Source organism: Falco punctatus (assembly GCF_963210335.1).
Source record: "Falco punctatus genome assembly, chromosome: 1".
In the NCBI taxonomy this organism is placed as follows: domain Eukaryota; kingdom Metazoa; phylum Chordata; class Aves; order Falconiformes; family Falconidae; genus Falco; species Falco punctatus.
The window spans coordinates 57166633-57189737 of record NC_137580.1 but is presented as its reverse complement, the minus strand read 5'-3'; the positions used below and the strand labels follow the sequence as shown (position 1 = coordinate 57189737).

The following is a 23105-nucleotide window of genomic DNA, read 5'->3' as shown; positions in this document are numbered from 1 at the left end:
TATCAAATTCCCTTTTCAGTAGAACTGCTAATTATACAGAAGTTTCAGACACTCCACCCTGCATATCCCCAATGAAGGCAGGCATATATATATACACAAATGTTTTAATGTGAGTATTTATAGATATGTATTCACACAAATACTTCACGTTTTTCAAAATCAGAGCAACCAGAACAAAAATGAACCTGGACCATGATACTGGCCTGGTGAACCAGTACTCAGCCTCACAACCAGATGTTTCCTATGCATCTACTTGGAAGTGCAGGGTAAGTAACATTTTAGCAGGTGAAAAGAGAGAATTGAGGTGGTGTGCCACACAGCGGCTCAGTACCAGAACAAGCAGAGGAGTAACTAACTCTTGAGTGTGTAAGGTTCTTTGTTGCATCAAAATGATAGAGTGCAGGTATCCAAATATTCATACCAGGTCACACCAAGGTTTCCCAAACTCGCTGTTGTGGATGAGGTGGTTCCTTCTCCCAGTTTTGGGTTTGTATGATGGAGATGGGAAGGGTTGGGACTGCCCTGTTGGGCAGCTGCAAGCTCACCTTGTCCAGCTGGCATGTGCAACGTCCACCTCACTTTTACTAGATCTAAGCTAAATTCATCTGAGTTTTCAAAGTATAACTAAATGCAAAGGTAGAACCTAACCTGATGCAGAAGAAAATTATTATGTTCCTGCCAATTTGCTAAGAAAATCTGCAGCACCTTCCATGTTAATTCTCCAGACAAATGACCGAGTTTTCAGACATTGTACTCCACTAATTTCAATGCTGCTCTGCTTTTACACCAGCTGAGGAGTCGTCCCAGTATTCATACCATGTAGAAGTCACCCCAGTTAAGTAGGTGGCTTTTTTATTATACACTGTGTTTTCCATTGTCATTTTGACTTCTACACAAAACTACTCAAGTATAAGTCTCACTGTTTTACAAGTGATGAGGTGATAGTGCTTTACAAGGGGAAGCAATGACCATGATGAGCTCCTCAGTTACCGAAATGGTATAACAGCAGAGGAATTAAGCAAGCCATAGTAGGGAGAAAAGACTAACTATGAAAGACACTTTTTTTCCCCCACTAGAGTGAGAGGCAATTGCAGTTAAAAGACAAGCCGTTACCTTCTCTACCTGCTGAGGCCTTGGAAGACTACACAGAAAAACCCAGAGTTACTGCACTCTATGACTTTTTTGCTAGAGGACCCTTGGATTTACCACTCAAGAAGTCAGAAGAATACATTATCCTTGAACAGTATGATCCCCACTGGTGGAAGGCAAGAGACCAACATGGGTAAGAGCAGGGGCATATCTTTCAATTTCCCTATAAAGAAACAAAAAACCCCTAAAACAACCCCTGTGAAAGCAGGCAGCTAGAATGAGACAGGTGTGACAATCTAGGGTCAGGTTTGAAATGTGCATGTTTTTGTACAAGGCACATGGATTGGCCCGGCAGACTTTCAGCAGTGTCTGGCACCGCAGAAATGGGTGGGGAATCTATAATCTGTTGGGAATTCAGAGTCAAGTCCTAGATTCAATAATTTCCTGAGCAACATCAAGGTGTTTGAGGACCATGTGAATCACCAGGCTCTGAGCCATGCGCAAATCCAGCTTTCCATATTTCAGGTGCTTTACAATGCATTGTATATGTGTAAATGCTTCATAAAGACCATAGAGATTGTGAAGACATGTGCCTGAAAATCCCTGATCCAAAATTCCTGGACATTTTAGAGAGCTAGATAACTTCAGTTAGGATCCTCTCCATGTTTATGTTTGTTTCATGTCGTTCCCCTTTCTCCTTTGCATTTTCTTCAGTGTATCCTGTACTCTGATGTTGGGAATGGTTTTTTTATACAATAACTGTCTCCTTTTCATTCAGATTTCTCCTTTAAATACTTTAAAATGCTTTTTCTCAATTCATATTTGTGGTGAGAGTACACTGATTATTATTTTGTATATACATGCAAGCACTTTATTCTTCTTCATATAAAAGCCTTCTGTAGGCCAGAAATTAAGAGGGTGGCCTCTGATTCATAAGAAATACAATTTTTTTTAAAAATTTTCTTTTTATTTGACTTGAAAATTTTCATTAACGTGCTGGTTTCAGCACTGTATAAATAGTATCCCAGCTAACTTTTTCATTTCAGTAGCCATCCACAGTTGTGGGGCAGAAAGATTGTGCCTGGGATGAAAGGACTCAGATTTCTATTCAGTTCCCATGTTGGGATTCAGTATCTGATGTTACAGCCTGTAGCATAAGGAACCTTTAAAATTCAACAAAAGGGAGAGGTGTATCAATGCTATTAATATTTTACATCATACTATAACTTTATCCCCAACATGTTGTTTCAGGAATGAAGGTCTAATTCCCAGCAACTATGTTACTGAGAACAAGAAAAGTGATTTAGAAAACTACGAGTAAGTACACTGAAAATTTTAATTATGCTTTCTTTTCTAAAAATGCATTGCAGAAATACGTTTTAGTGCTTGATCCTTCAATCTTTATTAGACATGAACAGATATTTATCAAAAGCTCTCTTTTTTTATTACAAAACATTGCTCTTAGAATGAATTAACCATTTTGATTTGGAACTATTAGCTCAGAGTGTAACGTGAAGTTACAAACACTGAGCACTTCAACAACATTCATTTGCATAAATCATGCCAGAATCCAGATGCTTCCTATTTCTGTAGGCTTACTACATAATGTTTCTATATTCTGATCTCTCCCTGCTGTGAACAGGTAATTAATTACTAGAAGCTAATTCTAATTACTTCAACTTGATTTACCGGAGAGAAGAGCAAAATTCTGCAAAATTCTAGAGAAGATAGGCTTGAAACAGCGTCTGGGACTATAAATTTAATTGCAGTTTGGTGTAATTGTTTCCTGGGCTTTCTTTTGTCTGAGGTCATATTTAATCACAGTGAATGTCATACTTGCAATGGTCTAATAAATTAATTCCAAATTAAGATATGCTTATATACAACAATAGTTTTATTCAGGTTTTTGGACTGGTAATATACAACTGTTAAGATGGATTACTTCTGTGAAACAGAGCAAGCATTGGTTTTTACTGGCTGAAATTAAAGGATAGGTTATCTCCTTGTTGCAGGTGGTACTGCAAAAACGTGAACAGAAGCCAGGCAGAACTTCTCTTGCGCCAGAAGGTAACTCAGCTTACACATAGAGCTAAGGGTATCTAGAAAGATCTATCAGTAGAGGCATCAAAAGCATTACCACAGTCAAAATCCAAATCTGTTTGGTATGCAGGAAGAGAGAAAGCACTTTAAAATAAAAATGTTTTCTGGGGTAAGCATACAGTGCCGACTATCCACACTTCACAGAGTTTTAAGTTGTAGCCCCAGCAAATCTATGTAGATTTTCCGTATTAGATAAATTGAATTACGTGTGGTTTACTGTGCTGGTCTCTTGTATGGAATCTTGAAGTCTGAAACTCATGTAGTAAGTGAATTAGCAAGGGTAGCAGAGCTTAACAAAACCTCTGTGTCTTCCTTACGTATAGAGCAAACAATCCATATTGCTTTCTATCCCCTGTCAGTTACCAAAGCATCTAACTCAGTTAAACTTATTAGGTCTTTGCTCAAGGACCTACACAGGGCTTGGACACAACAGACCAGAGAAGAACACCTCAGACAGAGCTGTTTTGCAGTACTTTTTCCTAATGATTTGTACCATTTCATTTTTTAATAAATCAAAATATTTTCACTACTTCACGCTGAAGAATATAATTCACCTAACTTATTTAACTCCAAAAAATGCCTGGCACTTAGTATTTTCTTTTCCTTCGTTAATTTTGCTCTGCTATGTACCTGGCTATCAACTCCCATTCTCCACTCCTTCATCCTCCCAAATAGTCCTAGGTATTCCACAGAATTTGGTAATCAGCTGCAAGTCCTGTCTCAAGGGAGGATTATTTAGACTCAAAAGCAGAAGATAACTCTACTTGGATATCTTTTCAGTGCAAAGAAGGTGCATTTGTTGTCAGAGATTCCAGCCAACAGGGACTTCTTACGCTGTCCATGTATTCGCAGGCTAAAGGGTGAGTTGCTCTGAATGGTAAGGGTTTGAATCAAGAGGTGATGGAATAGCTTCCCCCAGACTCCTCAGAATAGGTGGGTGAGTTGGACATGCAGTGAGCAAGAGCAGGGAACCACTGGGGTGCAGTTCGTGCAGAGTTACACCTTGTGCGCAGGAAAGGTGATGGTGGGCAGGCGTCTGGGAGTCACAGCGCAAATGTCCTGCCAAGACAAGATTAACTGCACAAATTGAAATCTTCCAATAGTCTGCTGTGAAAGTTGTACGTTCCACCCATGTAATGCAGGCAATCAGACCATACATTCACATCTTCTTGCCTCTCTTTCTATATGAAGTGCCATGGCTCCCACACCATGCTGCTGTAGCCTTCGGCTGCCACACCCAGCTGTGTCCCTTCTCCGCAGGCTCTGTGCACTGTAAATTCATCCCAGACTCTGCTGTCCGCAAACTTCTGTTTTTCTTCTGAAATCACCTCACCTCCTCGCTGTACAGTCCTACTTCTTTTGCCGGAGCACTGCCATAGGACTTGCTTTTCCCCCACATCAACAGCAATCACCTACAGCACTGAGCTACCCCATCTCAAGCTGCCTTACGCCCCCCTCCATCAGCCCCCCTCCATCCTCCTGCATCAGCAGTATCTGCTTTTCTTCTCTCCCTCTTAGAGCAAGCCAGAGGGGAAAGGAGCCAGGTGAAGGTACTGCTGCTACCATCACCCTCTGCCTCCCTCCCTCCCTTCTCTCCTTGGAAATACGCGGCAAGCCCTCCCCACCACCCTCCGCTGGGCACAGGCTCACGGCTGCTGTAGGGTACCAACCCCCAGCAGCCACCTCCAGCCTGACATGCAAGCTTAACTTCTTCACTTTGAGTCTCACAGGGTAGATGGGCAGCAAATTATACAGAAAGAAAGACAGATAATGTGGAAAAATACAGAAAAGCCAATGTGTTAGAAAAGCTCCAATGAGCTTTTGGAGAAGCAGAACATAAACTTTAATATTCACACTCTGTATGAATATGGTTTTAACTTTTTTGGGGGTACTCAGGTAATGAAGAGCATTTTAATTTTAAAAGCTTAGATTCAAATAAGTGCTAATTAGGAGGAACATCTGTTAAACTCTACAGCTATTTCTTACAGATGCAACAATACAGGGGTAAAGACTTGTGCAATAAAAAACTTTGTGCAGTATCTCCCAAAGCTGTGAGAGAGATCCATTTGAGGAGTCTTTTTTTTTTCTACCCCCCCCCCCCCCCCCCCAGTATCGCAGCCACACACAGTTTGGAATTGTACCCCAAGTTTTCTTTCCAAGTGAAATTTAATCAGATTTAAAGTATAAAGTATTTTCACTGAAAATTATAATCCTTTGTTGATTTCAGAAGTCATAATGGAGATATTCGACATTATCACATTAAGAAAAACCACTTGGGACAATATTATGTAGCAGAAAAATATCTCTTTTCATCTGTTCCTGAACTCATCGAGTATCATCAACACAATGCTGCAGGTAATGCATGCAAGCTGATAAGGTTTTACAGCTGATGAGCTGATGCTCCTCAGGACTTTGAATGACTGGAAATCACTCTTCCTGTAATTCTTTCCTTATAAAAAGAGACACACTTTTTTCTGTTGCTAATGACTTTAAATATGCCATTATCCTTTCTGCCAAAATCATAGCTGTAGTGTGCATATACCATGGGGGAAGTGAAACTACCATACTCATCTATACGTATTAAATGATTTTTACAAAGCTAGAAGCCCGATGTATTTACCTGTTCTGTATTCTCTTGGTTCATATTTAACTGAATGGACTTGTATGAATTTTGATTGTCATTCTTTCCTTATCTTGCATGCATGCAATTTAATGAAAGCAGGAGCTACGCTGTGCATTAGCAGGCAGCATTCTACCGATTTTGACAATTTAGCTCATCCCCAAAACAATCAAAATCAGAATTAGGGAGCACAAGGACTCTCTAACACTGGTTTGCAGCCTACCAGCATTAGCTACCTCTAATTGTTGACTGATGGCAGCCTTTCATAACTTTTAGCATTAAAAAATACCCTTTGCCTTGGTTCTGCCCATCATTTTAATACAATACAAAATGTTTTTACCCTGAATGAGTGAAGGTGCGAAAACACACAAAGACTCCTTGCACTAGGGAGGAGGGAAGATATGGGAATAGACAGAGCCTTTTGCTGGAGGGAGGAGGATTGTAGGAAACACATGAAGCAGAAAAGGATCTGAAAGTAACAGTGGGAATAATGAATGGATGCAGGGAGTCCTTGGTGAGGGCTGTACCCATTGGTACTGTTGGCTCTTTAATTCAAAGAAAATGTATGACAGACACAAAAATGTTTCTTGCAATGTGAAACAATCCTAAGAAATCATGCTGGCAGAGACCACTTAGGTGGCTGATATAGTATTGTAGTACTCACTCATTTAAGACCACTAACATAATACAAATAAGCAAGAGTATCACTTTTGTTTGTATGAAAGTATAGATACTTTTGTAGTCAGGGCTATAGCGAATAGTCTTCCTCCATCCATTTCTTCTCAGTGTAGTGTTTTATCCCAACAAGCTGTAGGCAAAAGTAACCTGAAGAAATAAGAATTGTACATCAGATTCCAAATATTTTTGTTTGAGAAGAGGTACGATACAGCATACTTTAAAATGGAGTAATTGGTCAACAGAAAATTGTTCCTTTGTCCCCTACAGGTCTTATCACTCGTCTCCGACATCCAGTTGGGTCAGCTGAATGTTCTTCACCAGCAACAGCAGGATTGAGTTATGGTAAATTTTTTATCTTCTTTTGGTGGAGATTTAGGTATCTACCTAGGCAAGAATTTAGGTCATATTCACCCAGCTAATGAATTCTATCTGTGAAATTTCCTGTTAATAAGAAACACATAAGCAGCCACACATTCACCAAAAACAGACACTCATTTCCTTGTAAGGTGTCAGTACCAAATGAGACACCTGACTCAAGTCTTTCCGTTCAGCAGCTCTTGTGCTTCTGTTACAACCACCAGTGCATTTCAGAGCTATCTGGACTTTTCTAAGCAGGCCTAGGACTCAAATATACATTTAGTAGCTTGTCAGTGGCTATTTGATTTATTTAAATGCTTAGGAAATTGAAATGAATGTTATGAATGAAATGAAATGAATGAAGACTTTCTTTGTCAGTTCTGCAAGTTTTAGAAATAAGAATGAAATCTTATATAGTATTATAGAAAACAAGAAATAAATGTCAGTTTTTGTATGTAGATCAGGAATTTCATACCATCTGGCTGATAATAGGAACCTCCAAAACTTAGTATCTTTCATGTTCCCATGAATCTCAAGGCTTAATATTTCTGAAGGGTAGGACTGTTGTAGTTACCACAATAGAGGCAGCCAGTAATTATTTCTGCAGTATACTATCTATCCAGAACTGGTTCAGAGTCAAAATCATAATATGTGATAATGCCAAAAAAGTTCTCATATGTAATCAAAGTTAAACAGTTGCCTTATCTTCAAGCTTCAGATATTCCTACATTAAGCAATTTAAACACTAATAACGTTTTACAAGCTGTAAAACAACATTCACATCTAAACGTACAGGAGCATGTGGAAATTTTCAAATATTTAAAACTCTTGCTACAGCTGATGAACAATTGTGATGCTTTGTTGCATGCATTAACTGCAAATAGCAAGGCATGTTTCCTGAAGCATGGTTCAGGAAAGCTGATCTGACTATTGTAACATATTGGGTTGCTTTTATAGAGGAGTGGGAATTAAATCCATCTGAACTGACGTTCATGAAAGAACTCGGGCGTGGGCAGTTTGGAGTAGTTCAGCTTGGTAAATGGAAAGCAACCATCAAGGTTGCCATCAAAACAATCAATGAAGATGCAATGTCTGAAGATGATTTCATCGAAGAGGCCAAAGTGATGATGTAAGTACAAAAGCTATTAAATCTGGCATTGACATTGAGATGACAAAGAAATAAACACAACCTGATTCCATTTAAAACAAACAGACAAAGCAGTTTGATAGGAATAGGTGGATGTGCAGGACAGAAAGGCTGATGTAAAGGTCTGAATCAGACTGACACAGATGCTCGCTGTGCCCATTGCCAGACTTCCTTGAGAGCACGCGCTGCTTTGTGCTGTGGAGCTCAATGGGGAGTAAATGTGCTGATAAATAAATGTGCTCCTACAACCATTCTCCTCATGCATAATTCAGTGCCTCTAGGAGCACTGGCAAGGCTCATACCTAACTAAAGCTTTTGAGAAACTATATTACCATTTCTGCTAATTTTGCAAATTAGGGAAGTACCCAGGCCAGAGCAGGACAGAAGAACCCTTGCAGGGTCGTGCCCCCTGCCTGAAAGCCAGGCATAACTAGACCTTTCCGTTTCACATCATCCAGATCAAGCTTCACATCCACTGCATTTACATAACTGATGAACAGTTAAAAATTCAAAGAGTGAACTTTTTGGAGGAAACTGTAGGTAGAAATGTGTTCGATAGTGGGGCAGCTCTGTGGCCAGTTGAACTGAATACTGTTCATCAAATACTGAAAGTATTTTTCAAAGCCATCGTGAGACTCAAAGGTCTAGTTACCTGCTGCAGGCAACTGCTGGCCTGTCTCAAATGCTGTTTTAAACAGGAAACTCTCCCACCCAAAGCTGGTCCAGCTTTATGGGGTGTGCACACGTCACAGGCCTCTCTACGTTGTTACTGAATTCATGGAGAATGGCTGCCTGCTCAATTACCTTCGGCAACGGCGAGGGAAACTTGGCAGAGACATGCTGCTGAGCGTGTGCCAGGATGTATGCGAAGGGATGGAATACCTGGAAAGAAATGGCTTTATTCACCGTGATTTAGTAAGTATAGTAGGTTTTCTGAGGTTCTTGACAAATATTGGCAGTATAGAATATGTCACTGCATTTTATGGGATGCTAATGTGTCCTGTAAGACTTCAGCCCTGCAGGATCTAATAAGCCAACAATGTTTTCCCGGCTGTAAAACAAAACTTTAATCTGTTCTTTTGTTCATGGACAGCTGGAAAAACTACTTGAGAGAAGTTTTTCCAGCTGGAAGCACCACTTGAACTGAGATAGTAGCATGCAGCCGGCTGGGGTTAGGACATCCCAGTACAAGAGCATTACGCAGTGATGACAACACAGCCAAAGCCACAGCAATACAAAAGGTCAACAACAATGAGGAATTTTTTTTTTAACATTTTTTTTCTATCTACATTCTTCTGTCCCTATTGCCTTATCTTGATTCTGGGATATATGAGTGGCTTTTCTGCCCTACCCCTCATAGACAAGGTACCATAGGAGAGAGGCTCGTTTCCTTACTCTCCGCTTTTTTTTCAATGCTCATATTTGGATGCAGAGAGGAAATCTTCCTGATCTCCCCCCTAGCTGCCGAAGAAATGTACCCTCTTGAAAATTTCCAAGAAGTTCCTGATTGCTGTAATGCAAAAGTCACCAAACATTTTTGGAAATTCACATTGAGTGTCCTAATGCTAGTGTTTAGGAAAATATCTGCCTGGATAACTAGACTCTGCAGCCTAAAATTTCTTTCATCATGCAGGAATATGTAAAAATATTGCAACTCATACTACAAGCATTTAGGCTGATACATGCTATGTATGTGTGACTACACAATAGTGAAATATGTTCACTGACTCAGAGCCAGAAATTCGCTTACATTTTTGAGCAAGACACTCATCTCCTTTTAGAATATAAACAGTATGAGCTGAAACAAAAATAACCAGCTGTTGCATTTTTCTTAAAAGTTTTAGCACAGACTTCAGATATGTTTCATTTTCTCCAGGCTGCAAGAAACTGTTTAGTCAATGCAGAGCACATCGTTAAAGTATCCGACTTTGGCATGGCAAGGTACGAGGCCACCGATGCCGGTTTTGTGAGTACCTACTCTGCCAGCTGCAGCACGACCTCGAGCTAACCTCCTTGCTTGCTTTGCTGGTTTGGGGAATCCCACTGAGGTCACTTTTTGAATTCTGATGAAAACTAACATTGTTTAATTGTTGTACCATGAAATGGATGCCATGCCCTCTTCTTGCTATTGGTGAGTGGAAGACAGGTAAACAAAGCGTCACGTAAACTTTCAGAAGTGTCTGTGGACCAAGAAATACCCAGGGTGCCCAGGGCTGCCAGAAGGTTGAAGAAACAAGTTCCCCAACTTTTCTGAGCAGTGGGGTGGTTGGAAGGTGCCTGGGGACAGATGTGGCTGTGGGTGCTGACCTTTCGAGGTGGCAGGGGCTGAGGCGGTGAGGCGGGGAGCGTGCCATGGTGGGTGGGCAGGAAGCGTGGTGTGCAGCCGCTCTAGCAGGGAAGTGGTTTTTCTGCTTCATGAGAGGACCAGCCAGAATGGGGAAAGAGGACACGATGAACTCTGACAAGCACAGGGCAGAGAACTCTCTGCCCTTGCAGGCTTCCCCCAAAGGGTCTGCCTCCTGGTTCGGTATGCTCAGCTATAACATCCCCAGCAGGGCTGTCTCAATCCTTCCTTCCTTCCTTCCCTCCACTTGCAAGCCCAGCACAAAGCTCTCCACTGCTGTGTTTTACTGGCTGTTTTTTCTCCTGGATGAGTAAACTGAATTGGCTGGCGTTGGAGGCAGATGACCTGCATGGCTCTGAGCAGGAGGTGGTGGTAACATTCACCTTGCGGCTGTGAGTCCTTAGATCAGCACAGCCGTGCTGCTTACCTTTGCCTTTGGTTTTGCCTCCTGCTTCTAACCTAAGGATTACAACACCCTAGCAGTTCATAACTAAATACTTGTTTTTCAAAAGGCTGTCCTATGCTCTGGAAGTGCCCACTGGTTGCACTGCTCCCTAGAAGAGTAAGGTCAGTATCAGGGGTCTGGATGCATCCAAATGCACCAGAAAACACAGTAAGAGACCAAGAGGCTGTCAGGGTCTGGTTTGAGAATGATGGACCTGAATGGCTCACTGTTGCCAAAAAGTGGAGGCCGGTGGCTTGGCTCTAGGACAGGCACTCACTTTCCCAGGGAGGCTATGGAGCGGTGACGGGAACGCAATCTAGTTACTCAGAACTCACTCACCTGCCTCTCTTGGTTATTTTGTACTGTTATTTCAGATGGTTCTTATCCAATAACCTCTCATCTTACTGTGCCTGCACCAAAATAAGAAAGGGAGACACAATTTCTCTTAATGTGACGTCCTTTAAAAGATGCTAATGCATTATGCCTTCTGTGAGGACAGATGTTGCGTAGTGCACAGCTGTCATTGCTCAGGAACAGTAATACTAGGAAAATGTGTACACAGCTTGTATGTACGTGGCGGTCAGCCTAGTAGCCTTTTAAAATGTTGTCCTATAACTGCCTGCATTGGGCACACAATTTCATCTCATCTGGGAGGTCAGCTCTGACAAGCTTGGGCAAAGAAAATGACTTTTCCAGTGCACCTGCAAGAGCTATTGCCTTGTATGTGATGACCGTTTCTTTCTGTGTTGCTTCTCTAACAATGTGCTGGATATTACATCTGTGAAGTTGGGCAGTTATGGAATGTAGCCCCCCTACCAGTAGCGTTCAGGTACAACAGGTGGCTGAAAAGGTACACTCTTTTAAAAAGAGACAATATTTATTTATTGCTGCTGGTTTTCCTGCCCATAGTGAAGGAGTGTGCCCTATCAGTATATACCCAGAAGACAACAATAACAACCATCTTGTCAGCCTTGGATGGTAGTAAAATATTTTATTCCGACACACTTCCTGTGAACAGTTCAAATCATTAATTTGAAGAGAAATCTCTTTAAGTGGGTATCTGTGTGTATTTTATACTAAATTAGTTATACTGTTTTCGTGTTTCTAGACTAACACTGTATTTTTATGGCATTATAAACCATCTGTGGAAATGTCACTGGAACTGCTTGCCCTTTAAGTATCATTCAAATACATGCTGTTTCCTGTTCTTATTTAGGTATGTCATCGATGATGAATATATCAGCTCTTCAGGTGCCAAATTTCCAGTCAAATGGTCACCTCCTGAAGTCTTTCATTTCAAAAAATATAGCAGCAAATCAGATGTCTGGTCATTTGGTAAGCTGATTAGGTGAATGTGTAACATACCACGCTTTCCCAAAATGACAGATGTGATTTAAGAAAGTGTAACTTTTTACTCACGCTACCTACCTTAAACTTTAGTCTTTCCCATCTTTCAAATCTTGCCTACATTGGACAAGTGTGGTTTTCAGTAGAAAGACTCCGTGCCTAAAAATTAGATTTTGACTTGAAATGTGAGTTCTTGGTAAGCTCCCATTAGCCAAATACACATTCATCTCAGTTTCATGGACCACTACTTTAGCTGACTTAAAAGAGAGCAGAATTATATTAGCTGAAAATGTTTGCGGTTGGCTCTCTTCGTTCAGCTCAGGTTGCCCATGTTTTCATGCATTTTTCAGTACGCAAAAAAACAAGAGTGGTTTTTGTTCCTCTAATGTTGTTAAACAGCTTGTGGGTTTGGGGTTTTTGTTTTGTCCTAAATATTTTGGTTCACTTCTAGGTGTACTGATGTGGGAAGTTTTCACAGAAGGCAAAATGCCTTTTGAAAGTAAGTCAAATTCTGAAGTTGTCCGTGAGATTTCTCAGGGTAACCGACTTTATCGACCACATTTGGCATCACATACTGTGTACAAAGTCATGTACAGCTGCTGGCATGAGGTTTGTTGCCTCTTTTTTCCTGTGATATTACTTTATTATTAATTTGTAGATCTAAATTATTAATTTGTGGATCTAAAAGCAATCTTAAAAAACTGAGGCATTAAATCCTTATTTCACACCTGTGGCATCCTCAGTATCTCTCACTATGCTTTTCACAAATCATGCCTAGGTTTACACCTCTGTTTCTTTCAACTGTTGCATCTAATAATTATAAAGCACATCATCTGTATTGGACAAGGTCTAGAGCATCCCTGATTTTGAATATGCCACTATTGTCTCGCTTCTCTACTGTATCAAATACCTTTTTGACACCTCTGTCATGCGTGGCTTTCTCTAGCTCTGCTCTGAATGATAACCTTAACACATGCACATACAAAGTGGATATGCCCACTAGACATGGATTTTAAACCCCATTCTTCAAGTGTACATCAGTTACCTCTGTACATCACTGCAGCTCCTAGGCTGCACCCCTTTCACACTTGCCGCTCTGATTTAGCACTTGATGCTCCAGCACCTATTTCTTTCTGTATTGATAGCAAAACATTGTTTTCATCAACTTCTCCATCTGACTAACCCCTTCAGGTCCCTCCTTCTCTGGTGTCTACAGGAAACAAATCTTTAATTTTAAATAAAAGGTAGTTTCAGAAGAAGCTTGCATGCAATGCTTTCATGTAAGTAGCCAGGCCTACACTGCGGGTAGCTGGGAAACCTTGATGCTTCCATTGTCTCCTTTATCCTGCTTCTCCTTTCTTGCCAATCTTTTAACCCCATATGAAATTTTTAGATCCTGAGTAAAAAAAGCTTAAGAGACTGAAATCTCAACTGCATCTAGCTTGCTTGCTTACTGCAAACATCCATCAGGATGCCAGCCAGCAGATGGGGAAGAAGTTTTGTCTTCTGTCTGCCATCAGCTAGAAGTTGGCTCCTTACTGAGCTGTACTACATCAAATGATACAGCAGGGAAGATCCTTTTTCAGCAACCCAGGAAACATTCCAGAGTATCGTGATTTCCTGAGAAGTAGGGCTTTCCAGTGACCTGTTGCAGGGGAGAAATCCTATAGGAATTCTGGTCCAGAATTAAAATAAAGAAATTTCCAGAACTCTTGGAAAAACGGCTGTGTTCATGCTGCTGGTGTCATGAAGAAGAGATTATTTTTTTCCCTCAAATTATAAACTTGATCTTTTCTTCTGTATTAATAAAATAAAATGTAATTTTTAAGTGGTAGCTCATATGTACTTATAACCATCTTCTGAAGTCAGGTACTATAATTTACCTATCTGCTAACATAAATTTATCCTCTGCTTTTCTTTTCAGAAACCTGAAGGACGTCCTGCTTTTGCAGAGTTAATAGAGACTCTCACAGATATAACAGAGATGGGATAACAAGAGAATTTACACCAACATATTTACTGAAAGGTTAGCATTAAGCATGTCAATAATGTAGCTGGTACAGAAAACCTCAGCCTTTTACAGCAGTCTCTATACTTAACTTGCAGTACCAGCACCCTCCATATAGAAGCAGCTGTTCGGGCTCGGCTAATTTTTACTCATTTGAGAAAGATAACTTGGGAGATTGGTTCAGGACTGTCAAGGCTTTGTTTTCATGATTAGAGCAAAAAATATCCTGTCTGGAAAGAAGTAACAAAGCTTACTCACCTTATAGGCCTTTTTATTTATTATTTTGCTCAGAGCTAACACTAATCCCTGTAACAGTATTATTTATTTGGTACTTAATAGGACTTATGCACTGGGGAATACTGATTGTCAGCAGAAAACATGATGGAAGAACCTCTGATTAAGATCTAGCTAGATCATGTTTAAAGGCAAGCCCTTTTGCAGTGCAAAGCATCCGACACTGAAGAAATGGAGCAGAGTTCCAGAAGGGGCAGCAAGCTAAGTGACCACGTGTGTGCCTGTACCTACTGCTGTGGATAAAGGCAGGCAAAGGGAGCAAAGGCAGCAGTTAGCATTTAGCAGCTCCCAGGTCACGTCAGAGCAGCTGGAAAGACTGAGCATCCCTGAAGCATTTTAAACCTGCATCGCAGGTCAAGGCGTCTTCTCTACCAATTCTGTATAAACAAAGAGTAAGGATTATTTTTTCTAAATGTCTCCCACAGTTTTCCAGTATTGTCTCCCATTTCTCACCTGCTGCTGCCTACTCAAATGCCCGTGCTTGCCTTAGTCCTCCCTTTGCAAGTTAACGGGCAAGTTAAAGCTGGAACCCGACAGTAAAATGAAGCATTTTGCATTAGTTTAGCTCAGATTGATCCTGTGATACCTGACATGGACAATGTCTATAACCCTACTTCTTACCTTATTATTCACTTTAACTTTTAAATCTTAATGGTGGTCAATACAAATACGTTATAGAGAAGAAAAGGTGGATGAAGTTCTTGATTTTTTAATATAAAGTAGTCATTACATATGTGATTGCATTGTGAATTATATATAGGTAAATACATCACAATATTTAGTTTTATAGCACTTTGTAGACAAAATATGTAAAACACATTAGCTAAAGAACCATTGAGTTACACACAATTTAATTTTTTTATTTCCAAATATAAAAAATTACTGTAGCAATAAAATGGAATATACAAAACATCCCAAGTTTTGAACTTCCAGAATATGATGGCATCTCTTGGTCAAATCCAGTCCTGGCATTAATCATTCATCTTTACTGCAATAGTATTTTGATAGCTATCATCCCTTGGGAAAGGAAGTTGTTAGTCCTATTTTTTGAACATTTGGGAATACCTTCAAACACACTTCTAAGGTATTTCTGCTTCAAGTGAAGCAGGATATCCCTGTTGTTTCATATGATCTGCTAGCAGAATTGCTATCAACTGATGTCACTGTTTACTTCTATAATTGACTTATTTATGAACATTCAGTTCCTTATCAGACCTATGATTAAATACAGATCTATATAACACAATACACACATCGAGCTCACCACAATTTATGCCCAGCCCACAGAATTACAAGGCTTTTCAGCAGATGATGTGCTACAAATGTGAAATTCAAACTGTCTCTGCAATATAAAAGTACGTGGGGGCTTTGAATAACGTATGAGGCATCTTTTTTAAAAGCTTTTGCAAAACTGGTTTTGCCACATTTATTTCTGCAAGTTAATATGTAATACACGATGGTACCATACAGTAAAAACCAGCTCCATTAGGTTTATGTAACCAAAGTATCCTGCTCATGCCTGTTTCACTGAGTTGTCCCATGGTGAACATGCAGCCATCCTTGAAACGTGTTGGTCTAATACGCAGAGCCAGGAACGCCTGCCTACCAGGCTTCAGCTTCTCAATATGGTCTTTCTGTAGGCTGCTTTGGGAAAATTACGAGTAGGCTGTTACTAACACTCTGACGCAGATAAATTTAACAGTTGCTATCATCAGGCTGACAGCAAATAAGTGAAAAAGCGCTACAACATACTTCAGTCAGTGAAACTAGTGCTTAATCAGCAACAAGAAAGGTCTACAGGACAAAGGCCAGGTATCTACAGTGTGTGTACTTACCTGAGCAGCTACACCCATACATGAAAACTATAGGCCACCTTAGTCCTCGTGGTGCCTCTAAGCTCCAATCAGACTCTTGACTGTACTGAAACAGGCAAAAATGGAAGTGTTTGTATGGGTGAACAGTGCATGCCACCCATGTCACTGACCATAACGGAGCACATGTGGCCAGACAGATGGCTGTTAGCTGTTTTTTTAAAACTTCTGTGTGATGAAAGAGAGACCTGGAAGAGCCATAAAGCTTAGGAAGCGACATAACACCCACACACAGGGCACGTCTGGTCAAAGGCTCTCTGAGCGCTGGTGTTTCCTGATGAAGAACTCAGCTGGTGTTCCCTGATCAAACAGCAGAAAACTTGTAGCAGGTCAGTACTATGGATGGGAGGAAAAAAGGCAGAATTCCCAGCTTCTGCGCACCAGCTGTGCTGCTTAGGCTGTATCTACGTTCTATAAAATAGCCACACTGCTGACAAACTGGAATGTATCTTCAGAAAGTGAAGTGGCTTCCCTCGTTAAAAGTACTTCTGATGAGTAATGCAATCAGCTACTCATGTGTGCAGGTGTGGTGACACGTACCTGCAGTACCATTTGGTTTTCAGCCCAGCTTCCCCCCTGCCCTGTGAACAGGGTGACCCTGCAGACGCACAAGTGCACATCACCAGCGCCACGCACACAGCACCAGCCTGGCTCCCACTCAGCATGCCCATCCCGTTGTGAACCACTTTAAAACCTGTCGGGAAGAAGTGAGCTACAGGAAACCCACTCTGCTAAAAGAATCAAGGGATCATTTAAGTTGGAAAAGACCTTTAAGATCACCAAGTCCAACTGTCAGCTGACAAGTCCACCACTAAACCGTGTCCCTAAGTATTTTTAAATACCCCCCGCCCAGGGATGATGACCCAGCTGCTTCCCTGGGCAGCCTGCTCCAATGCTTGACAATCCTTTTGGTGAAGAAATTTTTCCTAATATCCAGCCTAAACCTCCCTGGCACCACTTGAGGCTGTTTCCTCTCATCCTATCGCTTGTCACCTGGGAAAAGACACCGACACCCACCTCGCTACAACCTTCTTTCAGGTAGTATTTTCTAATACAGTGCCAATTCTGTTTTGCTGGAATTTAAACAGCAAGTGAATGGCATTTGCTAGAAGTATGTAATTCCCCATGTAGCTCCAGGACGCCATCGTGATGAGTAAAGAGGCTGAAGTTTTGAATCTGTACTCTGGGATGGAAATTCTTTATAGCGTGGCTGTTCTAGGTGTGGCTGGGAAGGCAGGTAAAGGAAGATGGTAGAACAGGTTTCTATAGAGACTAATACCTGTGTATTTCCTTCCAGTCTCCTTGCAGATTATTTAACCTATCCAAGCCTTCTTGACCTACCTACATTTAGTCAGTGTAGCTATGTAATGAATTTAATTGCTCGTTAATTTGTCCTGAGGTATGGTAGTAATGACTAGTTGCCAAGATTTGTTTTGTATCAGCATGTAAAAGCCATAATTTGGTTAGCAATGCATTGGCTCTGAGGTTTTCTATGTTCTAGTTCTTAACCATGTGCCCTACTTTCCAAAACACTTCAAATTACTTTAGATAATATTATTCATTTTGTTGTCCCCAAATCAGGGTTCATCACCTGGTGTGCAAAAGCTGATGAACCCACAGCTGAGATGTTTATTTCATGTCTGGACAGATGGGTGCTAGGTGGTAAATCCAAACTTAACGCTCCTTCTCCTGGTTTTAGGACATTTATATACAGTTGAACAAACAGCAAATTGCTATACAACATGATTGGCTATAACTCATTTAAAAATATTATATACAGTACGCATGCTCCAGAGGTTGTGTGTGTGTGTGTGTGTGTGTACCTTTTCAAAGTTTCTGCTTCAAGGGGAGTTACTTTTACTATTATAATTACATTATAATGAGAGTAGGTTACTTGTGACTAGTTTGTCTCAGCCATTAGTGGGTCTGCAAATGTTTTTCTTACCCTGCTTCCACAACATTGACTCTACAGGGTCAATATGCCCGTGTTGTGCCTGTATTCCGCCAGCCTCATCAGTTCCTTGGATTATTTCACATTTCTCCTTTGGTCTTTTGTTAATTTCACTGCCTGGAAAACCTGACAACTCACTGAAATACTCTCCATCAAGACTGGCCATGAGAAAGAGATCCCTAACACATCAGCTTTGGCTTCTCTTCCCTAGTTTAGATGGAAAGGCATTTTCACTTACCCCTTATTTTTGTCCCTCAAAATCCCTGTCTTTTGACCACTAAGCATCAGCATTAAATTTTCCTGGCCGATGCTTTGTACAGAACAAATCTAGAAAAACTGGGTAATTCTGTAGAAGAAGTTAAAACATCCAGATCTCCCCATACTCTTCTCTCCAGTTCCATCATAACATTTCAGACCTTTTAGCTCAAGGTGAATATATAGTACTTTCACACTTGTTTTTTCTAGGGGAGTAGGAAATTTGCTTTCCTATCAGAAAAACTAGTAAAAGTCAAAGCTACTAAAAGGAGGCCGTGATCAGGTCAGATGCACATGAACTGCAGGGACATTAGTCAGACCTTCCTCATCTAGGATCCACTTACGTGTACCTAGGACCAGCTGCTAAAATCGGGATTATTCTCTTTGGATCCATCAGATAGATAGTGTTTAAATACTTACCAGAAATATGAATTACACTCCTTTTTATCCTTTCTTTAAAAACCAGACCATTTAGTACATAATCCAGGAATAATTTATTACAAGAGCAATATTAGCATAATTTCACTAAAAATTAAAGTTATTCCAAATTAATAACTAAATATAAACATTTTTAAAAATGTCTCTTATAGCACAAGTTTTTTTATACAAAACATAATCAATAATTTACTTCTTAAAATGATAGACTTCTTGTACACCATGAAAATAAGCATTAACTTGGTTTTCTGACATTGTAGGAAAATAACATTATTTTCCTAGAAGATGTTATTTATGTATAAAAGCAGATACATGAGTCCAGTAGGAAATACAGAATTTTTCCTGGTATATGTTAACTGACTGCCAGGAGTTGCTATAAAAAGATACCCTTCTCAAAGAAAGTATCTTAAAAAAACACCAACACACATCCATTCAAGAATTGGACTGGTTGCTTTTTTGTACAAATAACCCATTTGGTCACCCCACAGTGATGATTGTATAAGCAAACAGAAGGGCCACGAGCTATACAAAATTATTTCTTTTTCTCTTTTTAGGGTCAATCAATACTTTCTCCAGTTATTCTTTAAATTGTATGAGTAATTCACAGTGAAAAGCAATGCAATTTTTTGTTAAAAGGCAAACTGTAAAGAAAACTCCATCTTTGGTCTTTTTATTATTTGTTTTACCTGTTTTTATCTATAAAGATTTTGTACCTTGAATGTGGCCGATAAAGCCAAAGTATTACCTACATTAACTAGGAAATAATGAAACTGTTTATAAATGTTCTTCTCTGAAGCTTTTTTAACACATGCATTTTAACAGCAAAGAATTGTGGCACGTTTTATCACCTGGGAAGTTAAAAAATATTCCAAAGCTGTATACATTGTCATATTTTCAAGAAAAGTACATTTTTGGTGAATGTACTCGGTAACACTTCTGCCACCTCCTGTTGTTGGATTTATTTCTCAAATTAGGTAATCACAGTTGATAACCTGAATACCCATCGCCTAATGACATCTGGCCTTCTCTACCTGCAGTATTTTACATAGTACTGTGAGCAGAAGAACTGGACACGCTTTCCAGTATCACATTTTTCAGATATGCTCTTCATTGTAAAAATGAGGTTTGTAAAAAAGGGGATTGTAATGAGTAAACCATGGACTGTGCAAACTGCTTTTGAGATAAAGATCAGTGACCACAACTGAGGAGCATACTGTGGTACAGATACTAATCTTCAAGGCCCACAGTGGGTTAATAGCTAAAACATCTAATAGTGGTGAATACTCATTTTTAGAAAAGATGAAAAGGCCAAACTAAAACAAAAGATGTTTTGATGTTTCTTACCCCTTGTTTACCGCCCTTCCTTTACCTAGTATTTTTAGAAATAGCAGATGGATTGGAAAATGGATTTTGCCTTAATAACAGAATATAAGATAACAGGACTGTTCTGCTATTAAGAAACAATGATACCTTTCCCGAAAATGATAAAAAATTTTGAAAAGCTTAATTTTGATGAATAGATGGAAATATTAGGAAGAAGTATGGAAAAAAGTGAAGTCCCTTCTTAAACCTCAAAGTAGTATCAAACAGAGTGGATATTCTTAATTGCACATTCTGGTTTTCTTCTGCCTTTGAATACTTTATTCTTTCATCTTGTGTAATTTTTTAAGCCAATAGCAACTGTTTGCAGGCCTTTAATGAATGTGCTTTTTCTTAAAATTTAATTGGTCATAGCTTTGAAATAAAAAGGTACATGTACATTTATGAATTTGCAATCTGTTCCTGATTCCTTGGGTAGAAGAGCTAAGGCTTTGCTGTCAAAAAATGGATTCCGAAGGAGACTGGTTACCAAGAACCATATTTAATAATATTTTTTTGTGATGTCTATTCAAGGTTCATTGGTAGGCGATCAAAAGTGAAAAAATCTTGCATAAATTTTATATTAAAAGCTAAAAGGGTTAAACACTGTTTTCTTCATATTGTATCTCCAATGAATACCCTTCATGTAGAGCATCTACAAGTTTGCTTGGCAGTAAATTATAAAAATAGAAAGCTAGCCGGAAATATTAAGGCCTCAGTAAGATAACAGCAGAGTACTTATCACTTCAGCAAGGATTATCTTTCATCATGATGGGAAAATTGCACTTTGTAAACATTGCTCACAAAGGCCATTCTTTTCTGCTAAACTTCTCCAATAGGAAATGGTGCTTAAGAAAAGGACGAAGTTTTTCACTGCCTAACATCCAATCACTATCAGATTTCTGTCATATTAATTATTGAACATTTTCATTCATTACTACCAACAACTGGCACACAGAGGAGTGGCCCACACTTAATGGGCCTTACAGTTTTCCAGAGAACTGCAGAAAAGAAGAGCATTCTGGCAGACACAGGTGCACTGAGTCTGCAATTCATGATACTTCAATGATGAACACCGCCTGAGTTTCACTGACTGAATAAAACGTTGTCCTCCTCATGTGCCAAAGCTGGGTCTTCCATGCTTTCCAGTAAGGTGTGACAGGTTTCGTATTCATGGTGTGGTAATGATGGTCCTTTGGCAACAGTGGACATCAACTGACTCCAGGTGATGTTAGTATTTTTGAAAGCGTGCAGCAGAAAAATGCCAATGATGATACTGCAGAATCCACTCAGGGTTCCAGTGATATCACCCAGGTCCATGCTACTCCACTCCTTGAACAGGATGATAGAGCATGTCACAACCGTTGTGGTGAAACACACGTAATAAATAGGTGTCACTAGAGATGTATTGAACACATCCAATGCTTTGTTGAGATAGTTGATCTGAGTACTGACTGAGAGTGCTAAGATGCCCACCAAAACAAAAACCAGTGGATGTCGATAAACTGGCTTCTGCTCCAGCATTTCTTTAATGGCAATGCCCAGGCCTTTCACAGATGAGACAGAGAAGGCACCAATGAGTGAGCAAATTAAAATATAGATCAGTATATTTGTCTGACCTCTCCTTGGAGCCACGATAAAAATCAGCATGAGGGCAACAACTGTTAGGAGAACAGCAAACGTAACAAACACTGTAAGAAAGAGGAAAGGGAAGAAGAGTAATGCACATGAGATAAACCACTGGACTACGTCCAAGTACATGCTGTAAGTTATTCAGTGTCCTGAACACTTCGCTATGAACGGTAGCACACATTCATGACATTTGCATACAGACCTGGATCTTGCAGCTTTCTTTCCATCTCATCTAGTGAGGTGACTTCCTCCTCCTTGGGGGCATGAATAACCATGACCGTTGACCCCAAAATGCTCAGCACACAGCCCAGCTTTCCGTGAATATTCAGCTTCTCATTTAAAAAATAGGATGACAATATAGCACTGTTCAGCAAAATACAAATAAGAGGTTCAGCTCCACCAGCTACACGAGACATTCAAAATCTGTCTGTGTAACATGACAGTAATTCAAAACCTCTTTTGAATTTGGATATATGGGAAATCAGCCTGAAACAATACAATTTCAAAGGAGTTTTGCAAGAAGGTTGATCAGGACCAAGAAGGTCAGGTCAGGTTAGGTTTTAGGGGGGTTAACAACCGTGATCTTTCTCCTTCAGGTTGTTCAGGGTCTGAACTGCTCAAGGAACTTCTCGTTACTGATGCCCTGGGTCAGGGGCATGCATTCTCACACACCTGTAGATTGACCAGACTGACCAGCTGTTATTCTCTTCTAGAAATGGTTTAAAGCACTTCGTTTGCTATTAGAACCAACACACACACAACTTTTGGAAACTTCCTCATCCCCTGCTGGGCTCTCCCACCCAGGCACAGTTTCTGCCTGGTTTGCCAGGACTCCCCCAAAACCACAGAGAAGGCACATCTCTGTGTTCGAACAGGACTGATCTCAGGCTCTCCAAGGGGTTCCAGATTTAGCCTAAAAATCCTAACACTGCCCAAATGAGATGACCTCACAGGGCACATGATTAGCGAGCTAGAGCACAGCTTAGGCACAGACACAGGCTTAATGGTGTGTGGACATGCTCACAAATAGTTTTTCAACCCACTGATCAAATTACAGCTATTTGTTTGCACAAGGGTAACGAGCTTACTGACATGAAGCTCTCATGATCTCTGTTTTATGAAAATCGGAGGGATTGCTTATCCATATCAAAGGAGAGGGTGTTCAAACTCAGG

At 40.2% G+C, this 23105-nt stretch overlaps 2 protein-coding genes across 11 annotated transcripts in view; one reads left to right on the top strand and one right to left on the bottom strand.

Moving 5' to 3' along the window:
* Positions 1-20074, top strand: part of TXK (TXK tyrosine kinase) — a 27730-nt gene extending 7656 nt beyond the window's left edge. Inside the window, exons 2-15 of one of the 6 annotated variants that reach the window (XR_013930726.1) lie at positions 164-266; positions 1077-1282; positions 2341-2406; positions 3102-3156; positions 3970-4049; positions 5417-5544; positions 6755-6829; positions 7802-7973; positions 8690-8906; positions 9868-9932; positions 11997-12115; positions 12579-12626; positions 14052-14153; positions 14475-20073. Coding sequence is in view for 5 of the 6 variants with exons in the window: in XM_080404163.1 (XP_080260289.1) it covers positions 164-266; positions 1077-1282; positions 2341-2406; positions 3102-3156; positions 3970-4049; positions 5417-5544; positions 6755-6829; positions 7802-7973; positions 8690-8906; positions 9868-9932; positions 11997-12115; positions 12579-12736; positions 14052-14120 (1513 nt within the window). In the remaining variant the exon portion in view is untranslated. Of the gene's footprint in view, positions 1-163; positions 267-1076; positions 1283-2340; positions 2407-3101; positions 3157-3969; positions 4050-5416; positions 5545-6754; positions 6830-7801; positions 7974-8689; positions 8907-9867; positions 9933-11996; positions 12116-12578; positions 12737-14051 lie in introns of all 6 variants that reach the window. The other 5 variants (XM_080404165.1, XM_080404163.1, XM_080404167.1 and 2 more) reach the window with 5 other exon arrangements.
* NIPAL1 (NIPA like domain containing 1) overlaps positions 16965-23105 on the bottom strand; it is a 20410-nt gene continuing 14269 nt past the window's right edge. For all 5 annotated transcript variants that reach the window (XM_080404327.1, XM_080404329.1, XM_080404326.1 and 2 more), the window contains 2 exons: positions 22135-22295; positions 16965-21991 (listed from right to left, as the gene is read on the bottom strand). In XM_080404327.1, coding sequence (XP_080260453.1) covers positions 21387-21991; positions 22135-22295 — 766 coding nt within the window. In that variant the 3' untranslated portion in view covers positions 16965-21386. The remainder of the gene's footprint in view (positions 21992-22134; positions 22296-23105) is intronic.